At 37.7% G+C, this 10,530-nt stretch overlaps 1 protein-coding gene across 1 annotated transcript; it reads left to right on the top strand.

Annotated features, from left to right (window-relative positions):
- dldh (dihydrolipoamide dehydrogenase) lies at positions 1–9,855 on the top strand. Its single transcript, XM_053491175.1, has 14 exons — positions 1–123; positions 765–840; positions 954–1,033; positions 1,118–1,186; positions 1,286–1,355; positions 2,735–2,835; positions 2,936–3,079; positions 3,206–3,307; positions 3,396–3,586; positions 4,792–4,962; positions 7,352–7,541; positions 7,632–7,769; positions 8,840–8,929; positions 9,172–9,855. Exons 1-14 carry the CDS (start codon positions 85–87, stop codon positions 9,235–9,237), a joined length of 1,527 nt encoding a protein of 508 aa, XP_053347150.1. The 5' UTR covers positions 1–84; the 3' UTR covers positions 9,238–9,855.
- Positions 9,856–10,530: the final 675 nt, after the last annotated feature.

Below are 10,530 nucleotides of genomic sequence, written 5' to 3'. Positions count from 1 at the left end.
TTCTTTTGCGCGTGCGTAAAGCAAGGAGTCCTTGGCTGCACTGGCTACTGTAGGTGAACCGCGCAGTATCGGGACGCTGTCAAAATGCAGACCTGGAACCAGCTTTATCGGACCCTGACAACGGTAACTTTCGTGTCTATCTTTATAACTGTGACTTTGTTCCAGTGAACTTGTATACTGCGTTTTATAGACGGAAAGCAACTCTGTATCTCTTCGTCGCCCAAATTGTCCCCGGTCCAGGCCCTGTTAGCTCAGTAGCTTCACAAATCAAATTCAGGTAGTTTACCGAGTTTCTGACTAATGCAGGTGGAGTGTGATGTATAGCTGAAAATGGCTGCGTTTCTTATGCACCAGGCAAAAACAGTAGTTTCGAGTTTTCTTTTTTTTTTTTTTTTAAATTAGCAGTTATATCTGGCTTACAGCATTGAAAGCTAGCTACTTTGTGTATTCACTGTCAAGGCAGCCTTACTATCCCATTAAGCACATCACTTAATTTTAAGCTCAGGTGTACAAGGTTGCTTAATTTTAGGTGTATTTGCTTTGACATGACTGACTAGCTAACAGCAACCAGTTTCTCTAAATGCTGCTACTGACTGAAAAAAAAAATTCCTAGAGATCCTTTTTTGCTTATTTTCACTTGTGGCATTATTATTATTATTATTGTTGTTGTTTGGTATGGTCCACTCAGCAGGTTAATGCAAGTTTTTACAGACATGTCTCTTTCTGGTTTATCAACTGGCTTTATGTTTTGTATGTCCGTACAGCGAGGTCAACACCTGCCTTGCAAACTGCACAGAGTCACGGCATTATCCCTGAGAACATATTCTGACAAAGCAGCAAGTAAGACCACTGAATCGCTTTAGATGACCAGCGTTACCTTTTTCAGAAAACCTTTTTGTTCATTTACCTCTACTGAAAGACACTTTTAGCTAACATGCACTGCTTTCTTATAGTTGATGCTGATGTCACAGTCGTGGGCTCTGGACCTGGAGGGTATGTCGCTGCTATCAAAGCTGCTCAGCTTGGTTTCAAGGTAAAGCAACACCCATTGTTTTTGGTGATTAAAACGCGATATAAAAAAAAAACTATTTTAAGAGTAGATTGCTCTCTTCTGCAGACAGTGTGTGTGGAAAAGAATGCCACTCTTGGAGGCACCTGCTTAAATGTGGGTTGCATCCCATCAAAGGTATTTAAAAAAAAAAATTATGCTTGCAGGGTGGGCCAGCCTTAATAAACCTTTTCTGTATTCACCGCTATTTCCTGATAATTCTGTTATATTTTTAAGGCCCTGTTAAACAACTCTTATCTCTATCACTTGGCACATGGAAAGGATTTTGAAAGCAGAGGTATTGAAAGTAAGTACAGTCTCTCACTTTTGCAGCAGGCAATGTTATGATATTGAAATCATCTTTGTAACCTTGCCACATTTCCTCGTGCTTCTTTTTAAGTTTTGAAAAGCATTCCATAAGACAAAAATTTTAAACTTTATTTGCTTCATAAAGGAAAGCTGCTAATTATGTATTTTACATAATTACATCTAATGGAGTGTTACAAAATTGTAATATACTTATTAGTACTGTACATATAACACAGTGTTAAGCTATAGCCCTAAAATTAAAACTCAAAATATTTTGAAAGCTGCAGTCAATTAATAGTTTAAATTGTTCTGTTTAAAATTAGCCCATCAAAATGGATACAAAACTTTCATATCTAAAGAATAGTTCTAAAAATTTTCCATTGTTGTGTCCATCTGGTCTTACTGTTCAGCATTAATCTAACAGTTGTAACTATTGATGGACTCTGGTTGCCTTGATACATAATTTCATAGAGATTATATCCTGACGATCCTGATTGCTCACCATACTCTTCACTTACTACACCTCAGTCGATGCCTGAAAAAGGCAAAAAAAAAAACGCCTATTGTTTCGAAAGCCTGTTAGTTGTTAACCAGTGTTGGTGTCTTTATCTGGGTCTATTTTAAGGTGGACAGTACTGTGCAAAAGTCTTGAGCCTACATTCATTTCTTCATATTTTGCATCCAAGCCAGTCTTTCTTGTATTTGTAATTTAGTCTTGAGGAATAGTTCTCCAGCCTTCCTCAAGGATCTTTTTTTTTTTTTTTGGCTTTTATTTTCAGTCCAGTCCCTGTACCTGACCAGTTTCGAGGATTATATTTAGTTTGTTAAGCCACAGAGTGATCTCTTAATCAATCAAGTATAAAAATAACAACAACAAAAAAACACTTAAGGCATCAACCAGTTAGAAACAATCACAGATGATCAGGTGAGTGATTAGTATGTCACTGGTGATGCGGAATGCTGACAGATGAGAGAATGAGAAGGTTACTGCAGAGGTTGTTACATGAACAACTATTTAAAAAAATTACTTTGCAGCCTGTCAAAGAAAGACTTTTTCTTCCAGTTTCCTTAATTTAATTTACACAATTGAATTTAGTTTAATATGAAAAAATGAGAAGTGCTATATTTTATGTATCGATTCAGTTCAATTCAAAAAACTTTATTTATTATCATGGGGCTAATCACCCAGAGTTTGAAAAAGCACATACAAAATAAAATAACCTAAATAAAGCTACAGCTGTTGGAATGATGGTGCAAAACAAAATGTTTGATTCAGATTTTCAGTATGGGACAGATCTACAGCAGTATAGTAATAACCATGTCTCATGCTTATTTATTGAACCCTAAACATTTTAAACTCCTGATTTTTTTTTTTAGTCCAAGGGATTTCGCTGAACTTGGAGAAGATGATGGCACAGAAGAGCGGTGCTGTCAAAGCTTTGACAGGAGGCATTGCACACTTATTTAAACAGAATAAGGTATGTTTATGAACATACAGTTCTTTTCCTGAAGCACACATTGAGGACAAACACAATAAGTGAAGCACAAAAAGGACAATGAGTTTAATTTTTTCTACAGGTTACACATGTCAGTGGATTTGGCACTGTCACTGGGAAAAATCAGGTTACTGCTAAGACAACTGATGGCGGTGAGCAAGTCATTAACACCAAAAACATCCTCATAGCTACAGGATCGGAGGTCACCCCATTCCCAGGCATTGAGGTATGTTTTCACACATTTACATATTATAATAGTTGCACATTTTCACAAGGCTCTAATACAGACACAATATCAACATTTAACGATTTGGTTTTATAAGTGATTTTTAGTTTGGTTTCGATTAACCAGATTGATGAAGACACTATAGTATCCTCTACTGGGGCTTTGTCCCTTAAGAAGGTCCCTGAGGAGCTGATTGTTATCGGAGCTGGAGTTATCGGAGTGGAGCTGGTGAGCAGATAAGATTGTGTCTGTACAGATACAGTAGGTGCTATATTGATTATAAATTTTACCACATTCTATATTTTGTATATTTTAGGGTTCAGTGTGGCATAGGCTAGGCTCCAAAGTGACAGCAGTGGAATTCCTTGGCCATGTTGGTGGGTTGGGCATCGATATGGAGATCTCCAAGAATTTCCAACGTATCCTCCAGAAACAGGGCATGAAGTTAAAGCTGAGTACCAAAGTCCTGGGTGCCACCAGGAGATCTGATGGCAAGATTGATGTTTCGTAAGTTTAAACTTCAACTATTTTCTAGTCTGTCTTACAGTAGTCAAAAATAGTGCATCGTGTTATGTTAATTAAGCAGATGTGTGCTAATATGTGCAGATTTTTATACACAAGCCCCATGATTAATGTACTTGTGTTTCATTTTATTGTAATCCCGGGTGTACAATTAAATCCATAATAAGACGGTCAGATGTAAATGTGATGAAGAAAATCTGAGATGTTATGAGAGAGTTTGTTTGAAAGGAGTCAGACTCAAAAGGAACCCACTCAAACTGTAAATGTTTACAGTGTTCTGTTGGAAGCATAAAGGTAAAAGATAGTAAATGTGGTTTAAGGGTCTACTAGTGGAGCTATGAATTTTCTGTAACCACACGCCTATTTTACTATTCTACATTTGTTATTCAGGATTTATAATACAGGGCTTTAGTCAATTTAATTGATATATTTTTATTTTTGTTGTCTAAAATCCTGTGTTGTCAAGAAAGTAGAATTGAGTTAAAGTGATATTCCTAGTGTTAATTTCTGAAATACTGGTAAGTGAATTTCAGAACTACTCTGGGGAAACTATGGGATGATGGGCCTTTTAGTCTTTTTTTTTTTTTTTTCTTCTTCTTTTGTGGCCGCACTGTAGAGTTGTCTTCTCGGTACTCTTCCACAATCCAGGCTATCCTTCCACAATCCAAAGAAATGCAGGGTTGGCTAATCTGTGGTGTATAATTTCCACTGTTGGGCACTTAAGCATGGCCTAACCCAATCTGTGCCAGGAGCTCTGTATCCTGGCTGAACCTGTGCTCTGACCCCAGCTTTCTAACTGGGATATGTAAAAAAAAAAAAAAAAAATTATTTACTCTGCTGTAAGGTACATGTGACAAATAATTTAATCTTAATTTGGGGTTTTCAAATTGCCTGTAGTGTAAGGGAGTATGTGAATGTGTAAGTGATTGTGCCCTGCGGTGGATTGGCACCCCATCCAGGGTGTACTCTTCCCAGAGTCTCCTTGGAAAGGCTTTAGGTCTCAAGCAACATTCTACTGGATAATAGTAGTAGAGAATGAGTGTGTGAGATTGAGTTTTCTAACAAGGTTAAAGGGCTCTTCATCTGCTTTAATTATACCATTTTCTGCTGAACGATGGTTTGTGTAATATTTACTGGGGAAGGTGACAGTGGGGGGAAAAAGCATTGATGGCTGTATTTTGTGTTTGCAGAGTGGAGGCTGCAGCTGGAGGAAAGAACGAGACACTCACTTGTGATGTGCTTCTGGTGTGTATTGGCCGTCGCCCTTACACACATGGTCTCGGTCTTGAGAACGTTGGTATTGAGCTGGACAACCGTGGCAGAATACCCGTCAACAACCGGTTCCAGACCAAAGTGCCCAGGTACTACATGTCTAAGGGAAATTTACTCATTTTGTTTGTGGCTAAAACAATACTGACTTATTTGCTCCTGGTACATGGGGAATAGGAAGTCCAAATTTTCTAAAACTGTCAGACCCTATTAAGCAAGGTAATATCAGACATTTTCGAGACTAGTTTTGTAACATACCAACAGATGGCAGCACAAGGCTGCACGCACAGTCACAGGCACCACTGACCTTCATTAGTCAGTGTGTCAAAAGACATCCTGTGTATATTGGAAGCTGTGCAACTGGTGCTATGCTGACCCTATGCATTACCATGTCTGCCATTTCATAATGGACAGCAAGTTAGAACACAGAGTAAACGTGAAATTCTGAATTAAACTGGCCAAATCTGCCACAGAGACATTTGACATGGTTCGGCAAGTTTAAAGCGATGCTGCGATGAGTCGTTCAAGGTGTTCATGGGTGGTATGAGCGCTTTAAGAGCAGAAGAACATCACTGGAAGACAACAAAAGTTCAGGAGAACTTGATGAGCTCAACCCCCAAAAACTGACAACTTGTGCATAATTACTGGAGAACAATCCTCAACATCGCTGCCATTGTCAGGTGTCATACTGGAGCAGAAGAACATTGCATGAACTTGAGCCAAGAACCCTATTAATGCGCCTTCATGTTGAGGATCATTACCGGTGATGAAACTTGGGTGTATGGGTATGACCCTGATATAAAACAACAGTCTTTACAGTGGAATAGCCCATAATCTCCATGACTGGAAAAGGTGCTGCAGGTCTGCAGCTCAACCAAGTGCAAACTCATTGTCTTTTTTGACATGTGCTGCATTGTGTGTCATCCCCAGGGGCCAGACCATCAATAGCGAATTCTATTGCCAGGTTTTAATGCGTCCGAGGGAGGAAGTATGGCGGGAAAAACGGAGCTTCTAAAGAAGGCTAATCTTAAAAGTTTTTGATATCACCTTGTATATGGTAGAGTTGCAGGTTGCTTTATTTTAGCCCTTTACATTAGTTCATTTTTATATATATTTTTTACAGTAATCAGGTCATGTGTAATTTAAAAAAATAAATTTTGAGGCTTTCTGGATTTATTTGCAAACACTATTATTTATAATTATCCAGAAGCTTCAGGTAAGGTTCATATCAAATACCAGAATGGGGAACAAAAGTAATCTCTGCATAATTGTTGGTGCCAGACGGAATGGTTTGATTGTATCTCTACTCCTGATAACCTGAGATCTTCTTTTACAGTAGTCTGTAGAGTTGTTACGCAGATTGGCGCAATAAACATAAAAAAAGTTTTTTAAAAATTAACTGAGCAGCAGACGCCTTGTTGATGAGAGAGATTAGATGAGAATGACCAGAATGGTCTGAGCTGACAGGAAATATTTAACTCGGACAGCCACTCACACAGTTGTGGTAAGCACAAAAGCATCTCGGAATACACAACACATCAAACCTTTTTTGGATATGGGTGGGCTACAACAACAAACAACAGAAGACCAGTCTGGTTGCCACTTGTGTCAGCCAAGAAAAATTATAGGCTCACCAAAACTGGACTATTAAGAGACTGGAAAAATGTAGTCTGGTCTGAAATAAGTCAATTTCAGTCATTAGCATGAATCCATAAACCAACTTGCCTTGTGTTAATAGTCCAGCCAGGTGGAGGTGGGGTAATGGTGTGGCTCTGCTATTTCATCGTACGCAAATAACTTGGGTCACTGAAAACAATTTTAACTTTCGTTTACATAACCTTCACCTTCATCCGTATGAACCATCTGAAGATCTTATTCTTTCAAGAGTCTGTAGGTGATTTTTTTTTTTTTTTTTTTTTTTTTAGGATTTAAATGGAATTATCATTTTAACCACCAGATGAACTGGTTAATTTTGAAATTGATCCAAACAGGGTAAAGGTCACAGCAAACCATGTATATCAGTAAGAAGAACTAGACTTGATGGCGGCAGATGCATCCTAGTTCAGCTTTGCTTGTCTATCTGAAAAATGTAACTGTATAAATTTACTGTGCACAAGCACAATTTATGCAAACTTGCAAATTATACCACAGCTTCGACAGAAAACGGTACATGCTTGTATCTTCTACCAAATGTCCAATTTCTGAGACTCGTGATGCTTAATGTTTTGAGTTTATCGGTGTTGGTTCAATACCACCACCTGCTGGACAGGAATGTGGAGCAGGAGATAGGCAAGAGAAAAAGATTATCGTTTTGTTTAAGACATGACGTTTAATTAACAGCACAAGATTCGTACAGCATTTTATTGTTTGTCATATGCGTTTAGTAGTTTTTAATACTTTAACACATGAAATAAATATAACTGCTTAAGACATCATACAAACTTTGGTGCTAATAAATCAAAAATACTTTTCTTAATGCAGTATTTATGCCATTGGTGACGTGGTGGCTGGTCCCATGCTGGCACACAAAGCAGAGGACGAAGGCATAATATGTGTTGAGGGAATGGCAGGAGGAGCCGTTCACATTGACTACAACTGTGTTCCTTCAGTCATCTACACACATCCTGAAGTGGCATGGGTCGGCAAGAATGAGGAGCAGCTTAAGGAAGAAGTAAAATGTTTTTGTTAACTCAATTTCATGAGTTTTTTTACCCCCTGACATTTTTAAACTTACTTTGCTTCCTTGAACGTGTTCCCTCAGGGTGTCCCATACAAAATTGGCAAATTCCCTTTTGCTGCTAACAGCAGAGCAAAGACTAATGCTGATACAGACGGCCTGGTGAAGATCCTGAGTCACAAGGAGACAGACAGAATGCTGGGAGCTCACATCCTTGGATCAGTAAGTTAAACTAGAATAATTTCTTTGATTTTCATACTAGTTTAATAAGCTTTCACACAACGTAATCTGTTTGGAGCGTCTGAAACAGAGATTGATATTTTTATGCGGTGTGCATAGGAATGGATGCCCACTTGTGATTTGCACGAAAGAAAAGCAGTGTACAGTGATCCCTTTTTTATGGTCTGAGGATGTACTTGGTAAAACAACTCGCGAAGCATAAACAAAATTCTTTGGATGTCTGCAAACAAATTTTAGCCGATAATCTGGGTGAGGTTTAACATTTCTTAAAAAGCATAATTACTGGTGAATGAGACATGGATTTAACACTTGGAGTCTGAGTGTTAAACGGCAGAGTACGGAATTGAAAATACTTAGTTGCTGACCAAAAAAAGTCACCCATTAGCTGGAAAATGGATGCTTTCAGTTTGCTGGTATTCTCAGGGGCCGGTATTGAAACATTATCAGGAAAAATATTCACCAATCAACAGTGCCTGTGGCGTGATGTTATTAAAGAGCTGACACGGATTAAACACAGAGGACTGCTATCTACGGGCAATGAACATCAGCACACTTCTGTCCACACTGCCGACACACTGCAAAAACCATAAAAAAATTTATAATCTAAAAATGTATTAAAATTAATTCTACAGCCTCCATGCGGATACTTTTTGACCCTCATATATGACTGACAGGCCAGGGGTAGCTCAGTGGTTAAGGCATTGGACTGCGGTTCGGAAGATCCCAGGTTCAAACCCCACAACCACCAAGTTGCCACTGTTGGGCCCTTAACTCTCAACTGCTCAGATGTGTAATGAGATAAAAAAAATTATAAAATAAAAAATGTATGTCACTCTGGATAAGAGCGTCTGTCAAATGCCTAAATGTAAATTGTGTGCTCCATTTCACTCTTTTTGTCAGGTAAGATATTTATATCACATTGCTTTTCTGAGGTGCTATAGCACTGTCCTTTAGATCACTTTGTCTTTCACAATGTTTAGCAGCACATGTTTAGTGCAGATGATTTTGATTTCACATCGACATCAGCTGAAAGAGCATGCTTTTTTGTGTAGGGAGCTGGTGAGATGATCAATGAGGCTGCACTAGCAATGGAATATGGAGCATCGTGTGAGGATGTTGCGAGGGTCTGCCATGCTCACCCCGTAAGTATTACCTGAAAACTATTAATAATAAAAAATATAAGTTTTTCCTCCCAATAATAAGTCAGTTTAATTTTAAAGATTTCAGTTAAAGACAAAAAAATTTAAGAGATAGAGAAAATTATATTCTAAAGGAAAGCTGTCTTTACAATATAATTTAAATTTAATCATACTGGACAGCACTGATCAATTAAGAGTGATCTTTTACTACTTTGAGTTATTAACTCACTTTTCTTTTTTTCCAGACTGTTTCTGAGGCCTTCAGAGAAGCCAACCTGGCTGCTTCATTTGGAAAAGCTATTAATTTTTAAATGTATGTAATTATCCGCTTTATAACTGGTTTCAGTACAGCACACACTTTAACATCCTGAACCCTCAGTTTTCAGGAGACGGCGCCACACAAATCTACAGTATAGCTGTATTCCAATTAATGTTATTTAAATGTCATAATAAAAGGGTTGGGTCTTACACTGGTCTAAAAGTGTGGAAGTCCCATGTGAGTAATTGTGGAATTAACACTCAACACATTAACAACGCAGGACGCACAAAACACCCTAAGGATGAAGTGGAACTGCTGAGAAATCGATTTTGGTAGAATTATGCATACATATGTGGAATTAAGGAAATGAGGCTTCTTTAGTACGGAACTTTCCAGTGATTATTTTCATCAAGTACAGTATACAGATGCAGTAGTTACTTGTGGTGTGCTGATTTTAAGTGGGAAGTTTATTAACGGTATGGATGATGTTAAGATTTGAAATCTTCTCAATACCAAACTGTTATAGTAAGGCCTTTGAGCATGGACCTTAAGGCTCTCTGCACCAGAAACGGTATACCATGACCCCAGCACCTTCAACTTCTGATTTGAAAAGACTAATGTTCATTGTACTGCATATGTATAATGTCAATAAAGGATATCTTTCTAATTAGAGGGTAATAAAAATACAATAGTTACTGAGTTTAAATTGTTTTTAGAAATGTCATATCACACTGAAATTTGTTTTTATGTTGCAAAGGCGTACACTCCAGCTACTGCATTAAAACAAAACAAACTGGGCTTCATGACTACATGAATATATTACACTATGTAATTTCCCTGTAATCATTTGTGTGCACATGAGATTTGAAATGAATCAGGAAGGAAACCCAGTTATGGGTTCATTTATAGGTTCTAATATTTAAATAGACAATTTTTTCTGTTTAATTTAGAGCTTCTTTTACTTTAAAGAAATATAAAGCCATCAATGTTCTATACCTAATGTATTATAACTGAACTTTTAAGTGACAAAAACTTTAGTGTAGTGAAGTATTGAATAGTGTTGTATGATTTAGACCTGCTGGTGGCACTAGAGGAGTGTTTGTATGGGGTGAAGTGAAACAACAGAAAAGGCTGTGTATTTAATTAGACTGTGCAAAATATCACATTGCTTTGGGGTTTAAAAAAAGCCATTTGCAACCTCATTTTTTAAGGCCATTTGAAACAACTAGTTTTAAAATGTTGATCGTCAGTAATTTCAGCAGAAGCCCACAAGTACCTAACTGTATTGTGATTTATTTATTTTTTCAGATAGAAACTAATCAATAAATAACAGAACTTTTCTTTG

The sequence above is a fragment of the Clarias gariepinus genome, chromosome 2, assembly GCF_024256425.1.
Source record: "Clarias gariepinus isolate MV-2021 ecotype Netherlands chromosome 2, CGAR_prim_01v2, whole genome shotgun sequence".
NCBI lineage: Eukaryota > Metazoa > Chordata > Actinopteri > Siluriformes > Clariidae > Clarias > Clarias gariepinus.
Note: the sequence above shows the minus strand (reverse complement) of the source record. Positions and strands in the feature narration are given on the sequence as shown.